Below are 21,889 nucleotides of genomic sequence, written 5' to 3'. Positions count from 1 at the left end.
AGTCACAAATCGTGGATTTGCTGCCCAGCCTTGATTTAAGGTTCTGCCTACTAGGTACCTGGGAAGGTAATACTGCAAGTGTACAGATGATTCGTGAGTGATGAGTCAGTACCTACTGATATCAACCGTACTGGTCTTATTACTATTTACTCTGAAACAAGTTTCTTCATAGAAAATACTTCTGTAGATATTCAACATTCGTTCAATTCGATACAAGAATGCTTCATTATTTGACCCCTCTATTTATAACTCAGCCTCACCCAAAATTTCATAAAACTACTGATGCTGAAGCTGCCACATGCGGCCGCACATATTATGCCTCAGGCGACAACTATCTACGAAGTAGGTATCTCAATCCAGCAGGTACCCGTAGAACATATTAGGTGGTCATGATTCCGTTATCTGAGAAGAGAAAGGTATCATACTAATAAGTTCATATCAAACATACCCAGTATCATATCGTATTTTTTGCATTCTCTCTCTTTCTATATCTGTGCATTTGACTCAGACAATTCTCCCAGACAATTCTCGAATTGACCTTTCAAAGCTTTGAACCATAATTGTGTCTGTGTTACGCGTAGTTTTCCCTGCATGAACATGGGTTAGATTTGAAAGTGCACACAAGAGGGGCCGGACTAAAACAACCCGACCGAGAGCAATCCATTCAATGGAAAGCTGTCCTCAATTGAAAATGCGATTGATTGACTGAGACTTGAAGGACTGAGAGTTTTCCAAAATTAAAAATAACTTCTTACTTACATATTCTCTCTGAAATCACATTGGATGCTTTTGCCGGTGGCCTTTTTGAAAAAAGAAGCTCTTATATGATCGATCCTTCATTCGTTTTTGCGTTCCTACACTCTAATTGAAAATTATTCGAATCATCTACTTGATTTATGTATTTCTGAAAGATCCTCCAAACTCAATTTCCCACGCCGCAAGGCTACTCCGCCCAACACAACAATAATACAACTTTTTACAACATCCAGCGAAAATGCCTGCGAAATCTAGGTTTACAAGGCTAGATGCCTTTACTAAAACGGTCGATGAAGCAAGAGTGCGCACAACTTCAGGAGGAATTGTAACGATAGCTTCATTGCTAATCGTCTTGTATCTGGCATTTGGAGAATGGGCGGATTACAGGAGGATAACAGTACATCCTGAGCTTGTAGTTGACAAGGGAAGAGGTGTGTTATACTTGAGATTTGTGAGATCCATGAAATGGAAACTAATCATTATTTCTCTCTGCAGGTGAAAAGATGGAAATTCATTTGAACATTACTTTTCCAAAAATTCCTTGCGAACTTCTCACGCTGGACGTAATGGATGTTTCCGGAGAACAGCAAGTTGGTGTTATGCACGGAGTTAAGAAGGTTCGACTGGGTCCCCAAGAAGAAGGAGGTAAAGTCATTGATATCAAAGCCTTGGATCTGTATGTATTTCACCATCGTAACTCCTGAGTCATGACTGATATCATGTAGCCATAATGCCGAAGATTCAGCAACTCATCTTGATCCGAATTACTGCGGTCCATGTTACGGTGCTACCCCTCCTTCAAATGCGCAAAAGCCAGGCTGCTGTAATACATGTGACGAAGTACGAGAAGCATATGCGTCAGTTTCATGGGCTTTTGGCCGAGGAGAAAATGTCGAACAATGTGAGCGTGAACATTATGGCGAACGCTTGGATTCGCAACGCAAAGAAGGATGTCGCATTGAAGGTGGTCTCCGGGTAAACAAGGTCATTGGAAATTTCCACATTGCTCCTGGTCGCAGTTTTACCAACGGAAATATGCATGTTCACGACCTCAACAATTTCTTCGATACACCTGTCCCCGGGGGTCACGTATTTTCTCATCAAATCCATTCTCTTAGATTTGGACCAGAGCTTCCAGAAGAAGTTTTCAAGAAGTTGGGCTCAGATTCTATTATCCCATGGACCAATCATCACTTGAACCCTCTCGACAACACGGAACAAATTACCCACGAGGCTGCTTACAACTTCATGTACTTTGTAAAGGTTGTTTCAACTTCATACCTTCCTCTTGGCTGGGAAACCAACTACAATAGCAGACCACATGACGCAAGCGTGGATATTGGAGCTTATGGACATTCTGAAGACGGAAGTGTTGAAACTCATCAGTACTCTGTTACTAGCCATCGCCGAAGTCTCAATGGTGGTGATGATTCCGCTGAAGGCCACAAGGAAAAGTTACATGCACGTGGTGGAATCCCAGGTGTTTTCTTTTCATATGTAAGTTCTCCATGATATGTTAATCCACTCAGCTACTGATTATACCCAGGATATCTCACCCATGAAGGTCATCAATAAGGAAGAGCGAACCAAGACATTAGCAGGCTTCTTGACAGGTCTCTGTGCAATTGTCGGAGGTACATTAACCGTCGCGGCGGCCGTAGACCGTGGTGTATATGAAGGCGCCACTAGATTAAGAAAGATGCAATCAAAGAATCTGTAGTCGGAGATCTGTGACTATTTTTGCGTTCTTGGGAGCTGGGCATCGGGTATTGGAGTTTAGAGGGATGGGAGAGAGGCTATGTACATTGAATATAGGCAATTACTATCTTTTTTACTTTTTTTTTTTGGAGGCAGCGAATATTAAAATTCTTCCATCATTGTTTGTGAGATTTTGAGGAGATATTATATTGTGGATGCATGTGAAGTTTTATGAATGGCTGGCTTGAATTTTGAAACGTACGGGAGGGGAGGGGAGGTACGGGACGGGACGGGGAAGAAACCCGGTTCTTGGGTGGAGTTTGTGGATGTGTGGTGTATGGATGCGTATGCGTGTATGTGTAGGTATGTATCAGATATTGGAAATGGAAGGGTTTGGGTTGGGGTTGGGTTTGGGTGTGATATTGTTGATGGGTTTCAGGATGGGGAGAGGGGATGGGGGGGGATGAAGTGGGATGAGGTAAGATGGATGGCTTCTGATAGATGCGTATTTGTTTTATTGTTTGTGCGGGTAGGTTTCTATTTGTCTGATAGATAGGTAGGTAGTATCTAAAGGGTAGAGTGGATTGGGATTGGATTGGATTGGATTGGATTGGAGAGAGAGTGTGTATTTAGATATAGATATAGATATAGATATAGATAGATAGATAGATGATAGCAATAACGATTGATTCTGAGATATTACCCAGTGATTTGATTTGATTTGTAATCCTCAATTCTATTGCTATTTTTCTATTTCTTCTTGTTTTTGTTTTCTGCACTCCTCCCCTTCCCCTTCCCCTTCCCCCCCCTTTCGCCCTCTTTTTGTGGAAAGGGGGAAGGGGAGAGGTTTTAATTATAGTCAGCTGAGTTGAGTTAAGTGAGTGGATAGTGAATTGTGTGTATAGTGAGTGTATATTGATAATAGGTAATAGGTAGCAGGTAGCTCTCTGTTTATGTTTATGTTTATGTTTATGTAGTAGGTAGTCAGTCAGGACAGTCAGTCAATCAGTCAGTAGACTTTTAATACGGGGTTCTGGAGTGAGGTGATGTGATATGAAGTATGAGGGTTATGGGTGCGAGATTCTGGGGTTTGAGGTTGAGGTTGGGGAAGTAGGTAGGTAGGTGGAAGAGGATAATGGATAATGGATGATGCATGATGGGCGGGGGATAATGGGAAGGCTGTTAGTTATAACTTTCAATTTGTAGTTTTGTGATATTGTGGTATTGGAGTATTGGAAAGGAGAGCGGTTTGGTATTAATGATATAATATGTTATCTGGTGTTGTGTTATATTTGCACAGGACAGGGATTGTGGGATTGGTGTGAGATGATTGTGATTGGATGGATGGAAGGATGGGCCCTGAATCTGGGGAAATGGATGGTTGATGGATGATGGATGATGGATGATGGGTTGATAGGTTATACTGTGTGTATATATAGGTATCTACTAGGTATATGTATATGTAGTAGAGAAGAAAACAGACGGATGTACCTAGTAATAGATTAATGTAATGTAATGTATATCTATAATTTTATACATAGAAATTGGGGAAGTGCGAGAAGGAGGTATGAGATTCGGAGTGAGATGAGATGGGATGAGATGGGATTGATGATATAATGGGGATGATTTATGGGAGTATGTGTGTGATATATATGAATAGGGATGGAAATGGGATTGGGGATGTTGTGATAGGATAAGAGATATGGTGTCGTATCTGAAGTGTGGTGAAGAATTAGATGGGTGTTTCTATGGATATCTGGTTTATAGTCGATGATATCGTATTTGAAGTTTTGGCATGGATGGAGTATTGAACTACCTAGGTAGTAAGATCTGACATATCGTTTTACAATGGTCCATGGAATAAGTTATGTTATACCGCCTTCGTTAGCTCGGATCAATTGGTATGGGCAGAATAATTCTATTGGTTTGAAGTCGGTGATTGTATTTGAAGTTCTGGATGGATATCGCATCGTATCGTATCGTATTTACAGCTCCAGAGTCTAGACACATATCATATCGTATCTGAAGCTCTAGTGAAGAATTAGATGGGTGGCTAATGGACGTTACAAGTATACCAAAGTAATGAAATCAGAAAACTCTGGTATGAATACGAGATATGTACGATATGGTGCCAGAGAAAAAAAACTGCAGCTCGCTAGATAAATACTCCGGTACAGATACGATACGATATATTATTGTGTGTGGTATGCACCTAGGCACGTGCTAGGTAGGTAGGTATAGAAACTGCACATCAAAAAGCTTTTAACCCCTATGCTATGGCGTTTTTCTACCATTGTTCCTAGTGAGCATTAGTCATCCTTGTGAATCTCCTCGTGAGCTTCCTCGTGAGTATTGATTCCCCAGTCGTGACCCCCTTATTATGATCATGATTAAATCAGTTTCTTCAGACCTCTATAGCTCTTCCCTGCGTGTGTACAGTGTACTATGTATGTGGCGGAGATGGTACTCAGTAGATACTAGATAGCTAGGTAGGTAGTCGTAGTTTCAACTCCACATGTTAGAAATTTAAGGTGATTCGATATTGAATTGAGTAGATGATTGGATCATGGACCTCCAGCTAGGGGAAATGTGACGAATGGGAACGACGGAATGAGATGTCTGATGGGGGGGGAGAGAGTGATGATTTGTTTTATTATTAGCATCATCTCCTTCTAGTTCACAGTTCCCTAGGTTTTAAAGTAACAGCGGGTAGATGAAGTGGATCGATTTAATATAAAGACCTAGATGGGAGGGAGGTTATAACTTATATGTGAACTTTCTGTTCCTGGCATCGCTTTCTTTTTTTTCTTCTTTTCCTTTTTCTTTTTCTTTTCGTCCTTCTCGTTCTCGTGATATCCTTTAATTTTTCCTTCTCATCGTGACTGTGTGATTATTTGATTATTATGACCACCTACATACATCAACGCCAGTAAAAGTCGAGGAAAGGAGAGAGATTCCCGTTTGTTGCTATATGGGAAATTTCTTTCTCTTTCCCTTGGCTTGGCTTTCTAGTATCTTACTCGACCTACCTGACCTGACCTGACCTGACCTGACCTTCCTTACCTTGCCTTGCATTTTATCCGTATTCCCTCCACCCTTCTTGAATCTTCTACCCTTCGACTCGTACCTTTCACTCTTTACCGTCACACACGTTCATCCACCCATCCACCCATACATCCATACATCCATACATCCATACATCCATACATCCATACATCCATACATCCATACATATCTTTTGTTCTTTTATGATCTGCCAAGCGTTGCTATGAATGGCCTGGCCAATACCTTCTTCTACTTCTTTTCATTCCATCTACTCTTCTAGCCATAGTAAGAACATATCTTACCCTCACGGCGACTAATCATCGTGATACGAGAAAGATTCGTTTGATCATTGGACCCTCTTCTCTCTTTTCTCTTCTATCTTCTTTTCCTCAATTCGCCATTAACTTTGATTTTTATGTTGTTATTTGCATCTTCCACATATCATCAAAGTCTTCTTCATCAAGGGGCAACTCCACAATACAATATCCCTTAAAGGCCAGCAATCTATTTGGTCAATTCTTTCGTGCATATCGGGGATCACAACAGATTGAGGGGGGATAATAGGGAAACCCCAAAGAAAGAAAAAAAAAGAAGAAAAAAAAAAGAGGAAATTACCAACGGCAAGAGGATTCTACAAATGATGCTTGTTCGAAACTGCAGCGAGAAAGAATTATTACATACATTATTATCGTATCTATTCTAATCATTCATTCTGCAACATCTCTCTCTCTCTCTCTTTCTCTCTCTCTCTCTCGTTGTTGAATACTATCGCCAAAAGTTTATCAATAATAATAAAAGACAACAAGATCCCCATTCATTCATTCAGTCAATCAATCAATCAATCAATCAATCAATCAATCAATCCAACCTCCAGCCTCCAATCTCCAATCTCAGATCTCAGATCTCAAATTTGCTCATTCGAAATACATTCATTTTAACTTGCGTTACGTCCAAATCATAAACGCTAATTCACTCCTTCATTTTACTGGTACGATTCAATTCAATTCAATTCAATTCAATTCGGTTCACTTCAATACCTACATACCCATTCAATACAATACCATTTGTCATTTCTGAACTTTTTCTTAACGACTTCGCTCTTTCGACTTTCAACTTTCGACTTTCAACTTTCGACTTTCGACTCTCAAACATTGGATTCTTTGGAACTTCCAAAACTTATCGTACACGGCCCGTCACCATCTCCTTACATTATCGCATATATTCGAATCCACATCTACCAGCTCCAGACCCAACATTTTACGAGAACTTTGACTGCGCCTCCTCCTCATTCACTAACATCTCTCAAACGTTTGATGTTCCCTTGATCACCTCTACTGCAGCCACAACGTCTTCGCTACTGTGAATCAACAATACAATACCAACAAAGGATCGCACATTGATTACAAAATACAACACAAGATTTCTGGAAATTATCTACAAACTCATGGGAAGGATAGAACAATTTGGACATAGGAAGTCATCCACCAACCGGCGATATGGCTAGCAGACCCAATTTCATTGACCTCCGGTCACAATCGTATGGGGCAATGGGTAGTAGCAGTAATGGGTTACCATCCCCGTCACTGCGCTCATTACCTTCTCCCCGTTTACACGTAGCTGGAGATATTCCACCCGAACTTTCACCCTTGGATGCATTCGCGGCGCAAAGTCGACTCTTGGCCAGACAGTTGAACGAAAGTACGAATGGAGGAAAGCGCATAAGTCGTCTGCCACCACTGACAATCGCGAACTCTCTCGGCCAATCTCGACTCGGAAGTTTACGATCTGCCTCTGCCGAAAGACTTGCAGATTCTCCTCTGGCCCAATTGTCTCCTACAGAATCACCTGCTTCTGCTGGCCCGGGACAACAATTAACAGAGGTCGAGGCACCCATGTTTAGGCCAATTTCGGTGCATCCTGAGGTGGGAAAGATTCCAGATACTCCAGCATTCGATGTAATTCCAGAGAAGGAAGAAGGATTTCGAGGCAGAAGACCGCCCCCAAGTCCGACTCCGAAGGAACCACAGAGCATGTTTGGAGCTAGGAGGGATCTTTCGCCAGCGCCCATGGATCAAGATCCTCGTCAACTTCAACACAGACCTGGAAGGTCACCATCTGATGCCCCGTATCGGGGACGTTTGTCTCCGCAGCCATCTCGTTCGCCTTCAGCTCCACATCAGGGGCGTAACAATCTTAGACCAGAGCGTTCTCCTTCTGCTCCCCAAAATGGGCCTGGAAGATCACCTAGACCGGGTCGTTCACCATCTGGCCCTCACAATGATCGAGCACTTAGGCCTGAACGTTCGCCCTCTGCTCCTCAGCAACGTATGGGTAGGCCAGGTCGATCTCCTTCAGACGGTCCATATAGAGGGCCACGTTCACCCAGACCCGGCCGATCTCCCTCCGATGCCCCATCTCGACCTAGCCAAGAATCGATGCGCCAGCGAGCACTTAGAGGCCCCGACGGCTCGTTAGCTGTAGGCGGTTATGGTCCAAGAGCTTTGGCACCACCACGAGCACCATTCGCGCAAAGAGCTCCTAGTTCCAGATCTATGTCAATGGAGAGCTCAGATGATGACCACTCACTATCCCACGACTCTCCTCAACGCAAACTATCTTCAACAAGTGCCATGTCGAGTACACCAAACTCACCTTCTTTCAACTCCTCAGTACCACGATCTCCATCTGTGAGCTCCGACTATTCTGTAGACCATACACACCTACCCAGACCTGCATTCAACTTCTCTCGGCCAATTAGTAGATCTAGTAATCACCCAATGGAAGACAAACCAACAATACCTTCCCGACAGGCATCTTCTGACAGCCAGCCCTCATTTATTCTTACGGACGATACTGCTCATACTCCTGTGAGTATGCATAGTGAAGGATTTCCGGATCACAACCTTCTTAGTGAGGGAGCTGCACCATCTTATGTATACTCGACGTTTAATTTACCTAGAGGCAAGATGTTACAAAGAAATTCGGCAATTTTTCAAGAAGGTCAACCACAAGCTCAATTCGTCTTTGAGCAACAACCCCCTGCATTCCTGGGCAATAATCAACCGATTGAAGGTGGACCTCCGCCATCACCTCCATCTCGACCATCGACTTCTTCCAGACCGGATATCTCACAGTTACGTCCTTCCCTAGAGCAAGGCTCGGAACCCACAACATTGGCCGAGAGAGGAAGAAGTTTAACAGATCCTAGTCATCTTCCATCACCATTCGACGCACCCCCTACCTTACATAAAGATAAAGCGCACAAGGACAACCGCGCACCATCAATTGCCTCTTCAAATACTACAATAAAAGCTCGATCGCAACATTCACTGGCTCCATCGGCTGAAATGTCTGGAGAAGAACATGTTGCGAAAGCTATCGAGTATCATGAAGCTGGTTCTCTTACCAAATCGACCTATCATCTACGTCTTGCAGCCAGGCAGAATCACCCTACGGGTATGCTTCTCTATGCACTCGCTTGTAGACATGGTTGGGGTATGCGACCTAATCAGAGAGAAGGTGTAGCTTGGTTGAGAAAAGCTGCGGATTCGGCTAGCCTTGAGGTTGCTGATGATGAGGATACGGCAAAGGATGGAAAAGCCGTCGATGTTTTGGAAAGGAAAACTAGAAAGGCCCAATTTGCGCTGAGTATTTATGAATTGGGAGTCAGTCATATGAATGGTTGGGGTATTGAACAGGACAAAGTCCTCGCTTTGAGATGCTTTGAGATTGCTGGATGTGAGTTTTATCCCGGTTTTGAGGTGGTGCAAGGAGAATTTGAGACAAGGTACTAATATTTTGAATAGCTTGGGGTGATGGCGATGCTTTAGCTGAGGCGGGATTTTGTTACGCGCAGGGAGTGGGGTGTAAAAAGGACCTTAAGAAGAGTGCCAAATTTTATCGGGCAGCGGAAAGTAAGGGGATTAGTATGATTGGGAATAGTTGGTATGTTTCTTCTCCTCCACATCTAAAATGCGATATCTGCGGGTGCAAGCACAAAGATATTGGACTTAAAGTTGATCAAATATTGAACATGTCTAACGCAAAACAGGATCTACAAATCCAAATACAATGATGATGGAAAGGACGATGTCAGTGGTTCGCCAAATGGAAAAAAGGGTGGAAAGGAGGGTCATAAGAGACATATTTTCGGGAGGACTAAGTGAGATTCATGGAAAGATATGAAGTGCTAGTGGAGCTTGGTATGGATACTGTTGATATTTAGGGAAAGGCTTCCATGGAGGCAAGATAAATATTTGAGGGGTTTTCTTTGAGTTTTTTTTTTTCTTCTTTCTTCTTCTTCTTCTTCTTCTTCTTCTTCATCTTCTTCATCTTCTTTTAAGCATTTCTTGTGTCTGTCTTTTTTTCTGCTTCTTCACGGCGGAGAAAAGTGAAAATACCTAGGGAAAAGGGGACTGTTGGTACATTAATGATTCTGCTTTACTCGTTCGTGTTTCGTTTCATGTAAGGCGTTTGTTGCACATACCACTTCTAGTAGTCTGATTCATTATATGGGCGGGCTAGGCGTTCAGGTTAGGTTTGGGATTCCTCTCAATGGATGGTTTGAAAGGAGGAAAATTTGAAAATAGGAGGGGGCTGGAGGGATCGCTGGATAGAGTGGATGGGGTGAAGGGGGGTCGGTGGAGTGGGTGTAGTGGGTGTAGTGTAGTTTAGTGTAGTCCAGATGTATGGATCTTGTGTGTGTTCTGTGTACTGTGTACCATTTATATATCGTATATATGTATGTATATACATATGTGTCGAACGTTAGCGTGAGGCTGATTTCATTGAATATTACTTCTTCAGACTTGTTGTTAATAGATTACCTAATATTTTCAAGAATTTCTTATTGAATTCAAATTTCGCTTTTGTTTTATCATTCGAATTATTAGATAGTAGTCGATGTCGTGTACATTCTGCTGTGTACTTTTCCCTCGGTATGCTTTCCCCCACCCCGAAACACCATATAAAAGCACCGATGTTGACGATGTTGACAATGTTTTTATATCGAAGCCGCATACGGTATATCTACCGACGTCTCCTGTAGATCCTACTCTATTGCTTTTGCTTCCGAAGGCTCATATTGTTCAGCTCAAAATCCGAGTGTCTGGCGTGGGTGGAGTTCCTCGCGAAATCAAGGATACCTTTTTTTTTTTCGGAAATGATGAATTTTGGGGTCTGGGAGAGGAGAGGAGAGGAGAGGAGGGGAAGATCTGGATTGGGTTGGGGGAAGGACTTCGCAGCTTTCCACGCCAACTCACTTCAAATTCCCACTAGATTTCAATCTAATGTTTCGAATGCTTCCTAATCCGAGCAATAGTTTCGGAACAGATTCGTTTGAAGTCATTGAGATCCGAAATTCTGTATATTTCAGGTTCTTTTTTAACCAAACTCAATATAATAGGAATAATCTCTAGATATTGTATAGGTAGATCCTCATTTGTAGCATCCGGATAGCGATTCAGGAAATCTATCACCTCAAACGATCGAGCCAATAGCTTCTCGTGATAACATATCATTCCGGATAGCAGACAAAGCGTAGGAGTCATGGGAGCATGTATAGTTCCTGGCATCATGAGTATAGCATCATTCGGTTGCAGCTCATATACCATGATCTTTACATCTGACGGCGGCTGCCATCCTGCTCCTGACCGACCAAAGTCTTCCCAAATAGCCTTCTGCCTTTCCGGGCTCAGATGTCCAATTTCTGCAATTGACCACAATTTGTAATCCCCTGGATTGCCTTGCATCAAAAAAATACTTATGTAACCCATTCTTTCCATATGTCATGCCGATATTGAGCCCGGCGAAGCGTGGATCGTAAAGTTGAGATCGCATTCAATGTCCGCATGGTATTCCATCACATTGCTCCCCCGTCTCTTAAGATCTGCTAGATCGATAACTTCAGAGAGAAAGCCCATGCGAGACTGGATCTTTGATGGTAATCGAATTACGTCATGAATTGGAGTCGACAAATTCGGCATATTTATGAGTTCTGCTGCTTCATCGACTATACTTTTCTGATAGAGCTGTTTTACAATCTCCCATTATAGTGGCTTCGTTATTAGATGTCCTTCGGGGTCTGTAACTTGGACATCGATCTTGATCTCTTTCTGATCTGTCGTAGTCAGAACTGAAAGTCTTTACCGGAAGTTTTCGCGATTTGGGAATTCATATAAACTAAAACCCCTCAGAACGATTGTTCTCAAGGAGTTTATATCATTGTTGTTCAACCATACAGCAAAAGTATCAGGATTCAAAAAAAGGGCTACTTCATCTTGTTTGTTCGATGTAGAACCTCTTATAATTGTACCTCAATCCAATATATCAAGGCCAACTTTCGCTATTCGTGTTTGATATGTATCCAACTCTATTATTCGACTCTCAAATCTTCTGCGTAAACATTTGATCGCATCGTCTGATAATTGTGGGGCATTGAGGAACTTTTTGGGGGCTTTTTGGATGAGGCGAGTATATCATTGTTTTCGATTAATTTCCAATCTTTTCTCTTTACTCTGTTTTGCTCCAGATTTTCGTTTGTATATTTTGACAGCTTGTCTCTGTTTATATCTTTTAATCTTTATATCTAGCTCTTACTTTTGCCTTTCCAATACTTCGAGTTCATTATCTTTTTAATAGACTACTTGATTTCCTAGCGACATTTTGTGTTGATAATATAAGAAGCCTGTGATGAGATTTGATTGTCTTGGAATAGTAAGTAGTGCTTTCACACTTCACACTTTATAATCTTCCACGTCAACATTGATATCCGTTACACCGTCCATCACCTGATCGATGTAACCCCAAGATTTCGATCACCGTTGTGGAGATATAATCGTCGCCATTGTCGCGAGGGATTCTATAATACACATATGAACAGCACTTGGAAATATTACATCTACAACTCAAAATTCAACCGCTGTAACTGATGAGAAGATCGCGGCACGAAGAGGGGTTTGGTATCTTCGTCAACGCTGTACATGATTCTACAATACAGGTGCATAGGCACACTATATGTAGACAAAGACGATTTTATGACTCATTAAATATTGTCTTCTAGATAAGCAAATGGTCTTATACTTATATCTACAAATGAGCTGATCGTACTTATTGGAATGAGATCCGTTGTGTTGGAATGTATACCGTTAAACGACTCGGTTAACCCTGTTATACTACTACTTGAAATTCTTCATTTCGCTGATCTTTTTATCAAGTTGTACTTTGATTCTAAATTCTAAAAAAGCAGTTGGTACATCTAATTAAGCGAGGATGATAATAACAATACAAGCTTTGCATACAATAAGAACAAAGATATTCTGTTCCAAATTGGTCACAGTCTTTTCACTCAAATGCAAGACGTATTAAAGATATAGATTATATTTCCACGCCATCCCATATGTAACAATTACAACTACAGAGCCAATGAAGGCTTAGTATCATTTATTCGGTTATTTTTCGTCTAGGAATATTAAAAAGATACAAAATCTTATTAGATGTCTTCCTGAAAAGGATTTGGCAGATTGCTGTAAGGAGGAGCCTGAGATCTGCGAACCATACGAGCTGGAATCCCATCAAACAAAGAGAAAGACAATCAATAATCACACAACACACCCTTTCGAATATATAAATGTTTACATCATCAACATTCACCCAACAGATTTCGATAATTACAAATATGTGATATTATTTACAGGCGAAGACATTCGTAAGCGCACAATATTTACACACGAGGAAAAGGAGGTGCAAAGAAGGCAGTTCGACTTATGGACAAACGAATGAAAACACAACATGGTGTTACAAACCTGGCATGAAGGTTGAGATTCACTGTGTCAGAGTACTACGGTTTGTGCAAAGCTGCCATGGAGGCATCATGGATTAGTCAGTTCTTAGGGCAGCTGGCTGATATAGGCTACAACTATCATGGATCCAGGAAGATTAAGATCATTGGCGAGAATCAAGGCAGTTTAGTACTCGCAGAGAACTCTGCCTTAGTATATATGGATTGTGAAGTCATGCAAAGATTTTGGGCGTTCTTTGTTAGATTTGAGGGCAAGAATTGAATTGCATTTATTAATCCACTTTCAAATATGTATGTTCTTTCTGCTACTTTCTCGACTGCAAACCTACCGGTATCTAGGCTAGCTCGAGGCTGGGTAGGGAGTTTCGGGAGCTTAGGCTTGGTTCTGGATGGATTTGTTGCACATCTCATCTCACCGATTGGGATTAGATTGCCGAGCCAGTTTGACGTCATTTCAAGGAACCGAATTTGGAAATACATGTGTGTAGATCTCTACCACTAGATTGTTGTGATGTTGTGACTCTTCGTTCTTTATAAAATCCATGATACATCAGAATTTATTACGGGGTTTGATGCCCAATGGAGATGTTATTTTGCAGTTCCAAAAGAATTATTGCGTCTATCGACTCATTCTTAATTCGACTAGTTACACATCCGAAAGGTTTCAGCCACACATAATCAACCTCAGAAGTTTGATTCAATGTTACTGGAAGCAATATCTAGTACTCTGATAGAATATTTCGAGCCAATGATTGGAAAGGCATTGTTATTAACATAGCTGTATTTTCGCTTTACACCAGAAGTCCTGGAAGTACTAGAGGAAGTACATCTAAATACAAGATGTGTAACGTACAAACACTTGAAATATTATGATGAAGAGTATAAGGTGCCCAAAATATAGCTAGTCTAAATATCATCAAGGGCCTGGAGTATATGCTCGATCAGTACAAACGAGGAGATGGTACTTATATAGAATCAGAATCCTAATAAAGCGACGAGGACAAAATAAAAGAACACGAGGGGATCCCACACCCCTGAGGTATGTATATGTATCGAGAGCGAGAAGACAGGATGCTCAAATCTAGTACTAGAATCAGAATAAAACACAGACAAGCTTGTAGAGAACTTCTTCTCCAATTATCATGCAATACCATCGGATATATTATCCAATCTGAAGCTGGAGACAGATAAATCCCGAAGGTGACATCCATTTCGTTATCAACAATCTTGCATCAACGCTTGTCTTGTCGTATTGATAAAGAGACTCCTTGACGTACATTCCGTCCTTTACCCAGATATTAGAGCAAACCAATAGATCTGAAAGTTGACATGTATCTTGCCATCAGTGAAAGGTTCATGCAGGATACAGTTTCTTTACATATACCCAATTTTTGGAGGGCTGTTAATAAATGTTTCTTATAGGTCGATAATAAGAGGGGACTTGCATAATATACGCAGCTTTGTTTACTACGGTTTGATGAGTACCTAGCGAGCCTAGGTAGGTAGTTTGATAAGATACAGTACCTCCCTAGCGTGCTTGTCGGCTAAAGGCTCAGCCTCATGGATGGCTCGAGAGTTTTGAAGGGTCTAGATCAACCTTTACCTTCCAAATAAAGAACTTGAATATTTCATCAGGATCACTTACACTTATTACTATTACCATTACCATCACCAGTATTCCAAAAACACCACTGCCTCATCGTCACCCTCTGTTTCTAGATTATACATTCTAGACCAGTGCTTTCCTCATTCCTGTATCAAAAGGATGATCCGAAAAAATCTTTGGAGTTCATCCATCTCGGGTGCACTCTTCAACAAATCAGTCATCAGTTGTAGACCACTTTTCAATGGTTTCCACAATACACAAAGACGATCCAATCTTAAACATGTTGGTACCTCTCTATGATTCTCCAATGAAAATCTTTGATACTCACTTAGCACAAACCCCTCGAATTCTATATTCAGCAAAGATCAACTTTGCTGTATAATCACACAAGTTGTACTTCGCTAACAATAGTTGTAGGATCAAACAGATGTAAACTATCATCTCCTAGGAAGCATTCCTCTCGGCCACGAAGACCTCGGACTATTTGGAAAGGGTCGTTTTGAATCGATCAACCCAAAGGTCAAGGAACAAATAGATATGATGGAATTGGTTGAGCACAGAGATACCATCACACACGAGAAGATAATCACAAACAATCCCATCCTTTACGAGAAAAAGAACCTCACATTCGAAGAAAAAATAAACAGCATGAAAGCAGATATTGAGAAGTCAAAAAGAGACTCAGAAGAGTCAAAAAGAGACTCACAAGAGTCAAAAAGAAACTCAGAAGAGTTGAGAAGAGACTTGAATCTCTGTCTTCTGAAGACAGAGAGATTGGAAACAGAGAAGGCGTCAAGATATGAGGGAGAGACAATCAATATGAGAAAGAAACTGTGGAAGATGGCGTGTATCATGGAGAGCACCAGGCAGAAGATATCTGTGCCATCGTGGATGGAAAACATCAGAAAGAGACGAAATCAATCGGCACATCTAACTGATTTAGCAACAGTGATGAAGCTAGCAGATACATATCCCGACTATTTTGACATCCTTCTCGATACGATATATGGAGCGCCAAAAAGCGAAATCAAACTGCTGATTGGCGCGGACAAGACTGGCGAGAATCAAGTTTATAGGATCTTGAATGACCGTGGTTCGGCTTTCCACAACCAATATGCCAATACTTGTATAGAGCCTTTCAATTTTTGGTTATCAGCAGTACGCGGTCTTCAAAATATACAATCAGCTACAGCGGACAAATCATCTTCTGATCACGAAAGCTGCGTTCAAAAACACAAAGCGGAGGTCCAGAAATTAATTCGAGAATGGGATGCAGCTTTTGACGTGGATAAGTTGAAGTGGGATACCAACACTGAGAAATGTAGAGAGCTGATTTACTCGGACTACAGAGATAGAGATCTTCTTCCACGTATGTGGAAAAGTTTTGGTGTCCAGGAGAAACAGTAGAGTTTTATGAATTTGAGGGGATGAAGTAGAAGAACTAGAAGAAAGGGAGTGATGGGCTCGGAGCAAAATTGAGAGGTAAATGTCTCTACGATGATATGAAATACAAATAATGAATATGGAGTATGGGAAGTTAGAGTGGAGTTAAATACAGATACCCATTTTGGTTTATTACAGTTAGTGCTCTTGATGGATAAGAAGAGATAAGAAGAAGTATATCAAGGTCTGGTTTTAGATAGATATCAAACAATTCCACTCAGTACTTCTTAATGTTGCTGTGAACTAATACTATCAAACTAGTAGAAATGTGTATCTTAATCATCAAAAGTGATTTATCAGATCCTACGAATGGACAACTCTTTCTTATCAAACTTCTATCTACTTAATTATTCATCTATCTATTCATCTATCTATTCATCTATTCATTCATCTCTTCATTCATTTTTCTGACCATTTGTTGTTGGTTTTGAGAGGCGAGAGGCCATAGGCGGGATGTGAGAAGTGAGAAGTAAGACGTGAGAAGCGAGAGGGAATATGATAGAATAGAATAGATTATCTATCATGATCGAAGGGTAGATACCTACGTAAGTAGGTAGGTATGAGATTGGCGAGGTGAGGTAGTAATTTAGTAATCTAAATAAGGATGGGTATCTATACTACTAGAAAGATAACCATTCAAACAATATCCTTTTCGAAATCGATCAGCTTCAATTTCCTCGCATCCTTGAAATGATACTGCGCAACTTTGCTTCTGACCAAGAATCTCGCCGCTGCACTATCTCTCTCGAGCGTGACATATCCATCCGAGCCATTCTCATCGGCTTCTAATAATCCGTTCAACAGCTGTTCGGCCAATTCACGCATTTCAGCTGCGGCGGCACGTGTTTCGTCCCATTCTTCTTCTTCTTCCTCGTCGTCATCTTGGTCGAGAGGAGGTTTGGGACCCCAGATTTCATCGATGCGACGCTGGCGTTTATCCATGTTCGGGTTTTCCTTTGGCTTTTTGGGTTTTCCCTGCGTGCTAAAACCGGCGATGAGGGTTTGTGGAGTGATGGAGAGCATTTCCCCTACGATGGGGCCGCCGAGTTCTTCGGCGGCGAGCATGGATGCGAGGTATGCATCAATGAAGGAATTGAATGCGCGGATTAGATTGCCGGTTTCGGTGTCGTAGTGTGTTTTGCCTGTTTGGAAGGAGGATTGCAACTCGGAAAAGATTTGGGAGGGGGATTTCTGCGTTTGTTGCGTGAGTTGGGTTGTGAGGGCGGAAATGCGCGATTGGAGCGCGGACTGGATGGAGAGGACATCTTGGTGGTCGGATTTTTCCTTTTGGAGGAGCATGGTGGTGGTGGAGAGGTCATGTGAGCTGGTGGTTATGCATTCTTGGGTTTCTTGGATGCAGGATGTGGTGGTGCGGTGGGCGAGGAGAGCGGGAAGGACGGATTTGGGAGGTGGGAGGTAGGGGGATGTGGTGGAGAGGGTATCGTAGGCGTGTTTCAGAGCACGGAGTTGGTGGAGGTGGGTTTTGGGGTCTGGTGATGGGCCGGAAGATATGTGGATTGAGGTTTTTGCTCGGAGCTAAGGTGGATGATTAGCTGGAGATTTTTAGAAACTCGATATGGTAGGGAGTGGAAACTCACCTTTGCAAGTGCGGCTTCTTGCTCCTTGACTCGATCTTGAAGATCTTGGAGAGTTTGGTCGAGACGCGTTGTATATGCAGCGGAGATTCGAGGAGGGTCTTGATCGATATCCATGGTAAATGGAGTGGGTAAAGGGTGGTGAGTTTGAATCTTGACAAGTTATTGACCTTGTCTTAATTGGTCATTTGAACTATCTCATTCAATTCTCGATCGACAGCAACTTGAGACAAGGAGCAGAGATTGAAATGTAGCGTGTTTCGATTTGACAGCCAAAAAACACGTGCATTGCTTTGATTTTATATGTGCACGGATATATTAAGACGTGACAAGCAGACCAGTTTCTATTTTGAAGAAAAGGAGCGGGCCGAAAAGGGTAATTGAATTATGTCAAAGATGCAGGAGTGAAGTATTACTTGGTTAATAGATTGAAGTCTTGACTCGTAAACCAGCTGAATATCAAATTGTATTGTTTCTTGCAATTTTATGAATGAGGTGAAGTTACTGCCGCATTACTATAAATTCTGCTACGTATGAAGTTGATGTAAGGTTGATTGATATACATACCTGGGTAGAGGTAGGTAACCTTGGAACCTTGAAAATATCAAAATTGAACCTCAGGCATAAATACATAAATACATATTTTTTTGTGCAAGCATTCATTCATACCTACCTACCTAAGGTACCCACGTGAGACCTCCTCACCAAAAAGGCCTCAGACCAAGCAGCACAACTTTTTTACGCTAGTGGAGCTTCCCTCGCATCAGATCTACCGCCCCAGTACCGCGTAAGGTTCTTTCTTGCTTGCTACTTTCTTTTGAATTATCTACCTAGGTATTTTAAAGACATCATCTTCTCCTTCCCCTTCCTTTTCTTCATTGAAATATCATCCTCTTCATCATCAGAACGACTTCTTCAATTAAGTCGCTCAAGCTATCTACGTAAACCACCATCCTCGGGAAATAAAGATCTACGCGATTTTCAACCTCTTCGAATTTCACCTCCATCTACTCTTTGTCGCTTCTCCATCTCCATCACCATTTCCGTCTCCTGCAACTTCCGATCAACACGCAGCAAACTAAACAATCATCGGAATTGAAAACTGGGAACGCAAACCAGTACTTTAAAAAAAAAAGCATTAAGACAACGATAACTTGGAATCGTTGGTGGAAAAGCTTAAGGTTTGAGGATAGGTCCCTAATACTGCTTTTTTCTTCCCCAAAAATAAGAGGATTCTTCAAAATCAGTTATCTTCACCTCCAAAGCCCTCACATCCATCACAATCACAGAAACTACTCGCCCTCCTTCCAACTTCCAAGAAAATCCCTTTCCAGAGTTTGCAGATCTATTACAAGTTGTTGTTTTACACCACATCTGCTTCCTCCCCTATCGACACATCTTCTCTTATTCGCAGTCCCCGTCAAAGCACACGCTCCATTCCCTGCTTCCTCCGACCCCAACACCAGCACGTTTTCCTTCGAAGACTCTTCTGGTGTACATAAAACAGCGATCAATCCAAATAGTCATTTGACTTATCTTCCAATCCCGTTCCGATCACTATTCAACTCAAAGTGAAACAAATACAAGAGAAGAGATTAACCAAATAGCAAACGAAAATGTCGGCCTCACCTACAACAGCTCCTACACAATCCACAAAACGTCCTCTCGAGGACCCATCATCCCCTTCTGCACCAAGCGATCAACCAGATGCCAAGCGTCCTGCTTTAGATAAGATTGTAAAGGGTGAAGATGATTCAGAAAAGAAACCATCTGTCATTGAAACTGAGCTCCCAGTCCTCACCAATCCAAATGGAGATGCGAAACCTGATGAAGCCAATGGAATAAAAGAAGAAGTAAAGGATGCTCAGGGAGATACCGAGGTCGTTGACGCTCCTACTACTGAAGCAACACAACCAATCCAAACAACGGTTCCTACTAAAACCGAAGGCACTTCCTCTGGAAATGCTCTCCCACACGACGAAAGTGGATGGATACACGTTCGATCCGTTATTACAAGTGCCGAAGCTGCTACCGTCATTGGCAAGGGAGGGGAAAATGTTTCCTTGGTCCGAAAGCTTTCTGGTGCAAAATGTACAGTCAGCGATTATCAAAAGGGAGCAGTGGAAAGAATTTTGACTGTCAGTGGTGTTGTTGATGCAGTAGCTAAGGTACGTTTGCCCGTTTTGACATTTGGAGAAATATGACTAATTATTTGTAGGCATTTGGTTTGATAATTCGAACATTGAACAATGAACCTCTCGAAGCTCCTTCGGACTCAACCTCGAAGACATACCCTCTTCGCCTTCTTATTCCACATATTTTGATTGGTTCTATAATTGGTAAAGGTGGTGTTCGGATCAAAGAGATCCAAGAAGCTTCAGGGGCTCGTTTGAATGCTTCCGATTCGTACCTTCCACTTTCAACCGAGAGATCACTTGTTGTTCTTGGCGTCGCAGATGCCGTCCACATTGCAACCTATTATGTGGGAAGCACATTGTTTGAACAATTGACAGAGAGATTTGGCGGTCCCGCTGCATCTGCCTATGCATCAAGAAGCGGTGGACCTGCAGGTGTGGTCCCAGGTGGTATGCAGGTTGTTCCATATGTTCCACAACCAGCTGGTGGAAACTATGGTCACCCTGACAACCATCGTCGTTCTGACCGTGGATCTCACCATACTCCTGGAAACAGCTATGCCCAACCATACGGTCAAGGGCAAGCACCTCACCAACAGCCAGCTGCTGCTGCACATTACGGTGGACACGCTTCTCCAGCCGTTGGCGGGTATGGTGGAGTGGGTCCACAACAACCACAAGCTGGCCACGCTGTTCCTCAACCACATGGTGCTACTGGCCCACAAGGTCAACCTATGCCAGGTGCTATCCCGGGTCAACCCTTAACACAACAAATCTTCATTCCAAATGATATGGTTGGAGCTATAATTGGTAAAGGTGGTGCCAAGATTAATGAAATCAGACAACTCAGTGGTAGTGTCATTAAGATCAATGAGCCTCAAGATAATTCAAATGAGAGACTGGTTACAATTACAGGAACAGCAGAGTGTAATCAGATGGCTTTGTAAGTTTCCTCTTTTTTCAACCTTATTTTCATATTACTAATACATGAATAGATACATGCTCTACTCAAGGCTAGAGAGTGAACGTCACAGAGCTTCAAGCTAAATTTAAATTGATATATGGAAAGGTTTAGATATGGGCAAGGGAAAGGAATTCCTTTGGCAATATGTGTTATTAACAATCAGAAATGAATCTTTTTATGGATGTTAGTGGCCTGGTTGGCGGAATGGTGGCTTGCTTGCTTTTTCATGGCGTATATTTCCCTTAGGAGTGAAAAGATCTCTCTAGGCAATTGATAAAAGAAAGTTAATGACGGGAGAATGAGATCCTGATTGATTGATTGATGGGAATCTGACCCGCGATTGGTATGGGAAATCAAGTGCATGGAAACGAGAATGATGGGAGAGATGCTAATAGGGAAAATTGGTATGCAAGGAAAATCACGATGCATGATGCATGATAGGCTAAGGTGATATGAATTGTGAAAAATTGTTATTTTATGATTTGAGGTTCTTTTGATTGTATTTGTGGGATTGGAGACGCATTTGAAATTGAGGTGAGGTCAGGTGAGATGGAATGATGATGATTTATACATAGCTGGGGATGGATTTGTGATTTGGTGATGTTTGGATTACTAATTGTGTGCTGTGCTGTGTTGTATTTAGTTTAGTGAACTCGTGTGTGATATTTTGCCGTATGCAATAGCATCCATCGACTTGATGATTTGACAATAAGATGTTGATTTGTGGGAGCTACTGTGAAGCTTTAGGAGATAGTGAGTGAGTTTGGAAATCAAAGTTTAGGAGTTTATGTGATCTGAGCTGCTGGCTGACATCATAAGTGCCGTGTTCGTGTTGGGTGGGGTAAGCAA

The 21,889-nt window shown here is 41.9% G+C and overlaps 6 protein-coding genes across 6 annotated transcripts; 4 read left to right on the top strand and 2 right to left on the bottom strand.

The window, feature by feature from the left end:
• The first annotated feature begins 638 nt into the window (after window positions 1–638).
• EAE97_009115 (uncharacterized protein) lies at window positions 639–2,605 on the top strand. The gene is made up of 4 exons (XM_038879630.1): window positions 639–1,187; window positions 1,252–1,432; window positions 1,482–2,253; window positions 2,303–2,605. The coding sequence occupies exons 1-4, from the start codon at window positions 995–997 to the stop codon at window positions 2,474–2,476; spliced, it is 1,320 nt and encodes a 439-aa protein (XP_038729643.1). The 5' UTR covers window positions 639–994; the 3' UTR covers window positions 2,477–2,605.
• A 3,983-nt stretch (window positions 2,606–6,588) lies between these two features.
• On the top strand, window positions 6,589–10,148 carry EAE97_009114 (uncharacterized protein). The gene is made up of 3 exons (XM_038879629.1): window positions 6,589–9,237; window positions 9,306–9,444; window positions 9,551–10,148. Exons 1-3 carry the CDS (start codon window positions 6,996–6,998, stop codon window positions 9,663–9,665), a joined length of 2,496 nt encoding a protein of 831 aa, XP_038729642.1. The 5' UTR covers window positions 6,589–6,995; the 3' UTR covers window positions 9,666–10,148.
• A 1,060-nt stretch (window positions 10,149–11,208) lies between these two features.
• EAE97_009113 (uncharacterized protein) lies at window positions 11,209–11,483 on the bottom strand (the record flags this gene model as incomplete). The annotated part of the gene is made up of 1 exon (XM_038879628.1): window positions 11,209–11,483. The coding sequence occupies one exon, from the start codon at window positions 11,481–11,483 to the stop codon at window positions 11,286–11,288; it is 198 nt and encodes a 65-aa protein (XP_038729641.1). The 3' UTR covers window positions 11,209–11,285.
• Window positions 11,484–15,183: 3,700 nt separating this feature from the next.
• On the top strand, window positions 15,184–16,310 carry EAE97_009112 (uncharacterized protein; the record flags this gene model as incomplete). Its single annotated transcript, XM_038879627.1, has 2 exons — window positions 15,184–15,279; window positions 15,321–16,310. The coding sequence occupies 2 exons, from the start codon at window positions 15,184–15,186 to the stop codon at window positions 16,308–16,310; spliced, it is 1,086 nt and encodes a 361-aa protein (XP_038729640.1).
• Window positions 16,311–16,663: 353 nt separating this feature from the next.
• Window positions 16,664–18,451, bottom strand: EAE97_009111 (uncharacterized protein). The gene is made up of 2 exons (XM_038879626.1): window positions 17,945–18,451; window positions 16,664–17,882 (listed from the first exon to the last, which is right to left on the bottom strand). Exons 1-2 carry the CDS (start codon window positions 18,056–18,058, stop codon window positions 16,983–16,985), a joined length of 1,014 nt encoding a protein of 337 aa, XP_038729639.1. The 5' UTR covers window positions 18,059–18,451; the 3' UTR covers window positions 16,664–16,982.
• Window positions 18,452–19,557: 1,106 nt separating this feature from the next.
• On the top strand, window positions 19,558–21,123 carry EAE97_009110 (uncharacterized protein; the record flags this gene model as incomplete). Its single annotated transcript, XM_038879625.1, has 3 exons — window positions 19,558–20,109; window positions 20,160–21,019; window positions 21,072–21,123. The coding sequence occupies 3 exons, from the start codon at window positions 19,558–19,560 to the stop codon at window positions 21,121–21,123; spliced, it is 1,464 nt and encodes a 487-aa protein (XP_038729638.1).
• Window positions 21,124–21,889: the final 766 nt, after the last annotated feature.

Source organism: Botrytis byssoidea (assembly GCF_014898295.1).
Source record: "Botrytis byssoidea strain MUCL 94 chromosome Unknown BBYS_020, whole genome shotgun sequence".
Taxonomy (NCBI): Eukaryota; Fungi; Ascomycota; class Leotiomycetes; order Helotiales; family Sclerotiniaceae; genus Botrytis; species Botrytis byssoidea.
This window is presented reverse-complemented; position numbering and strand designations above follow the sequence as displayed.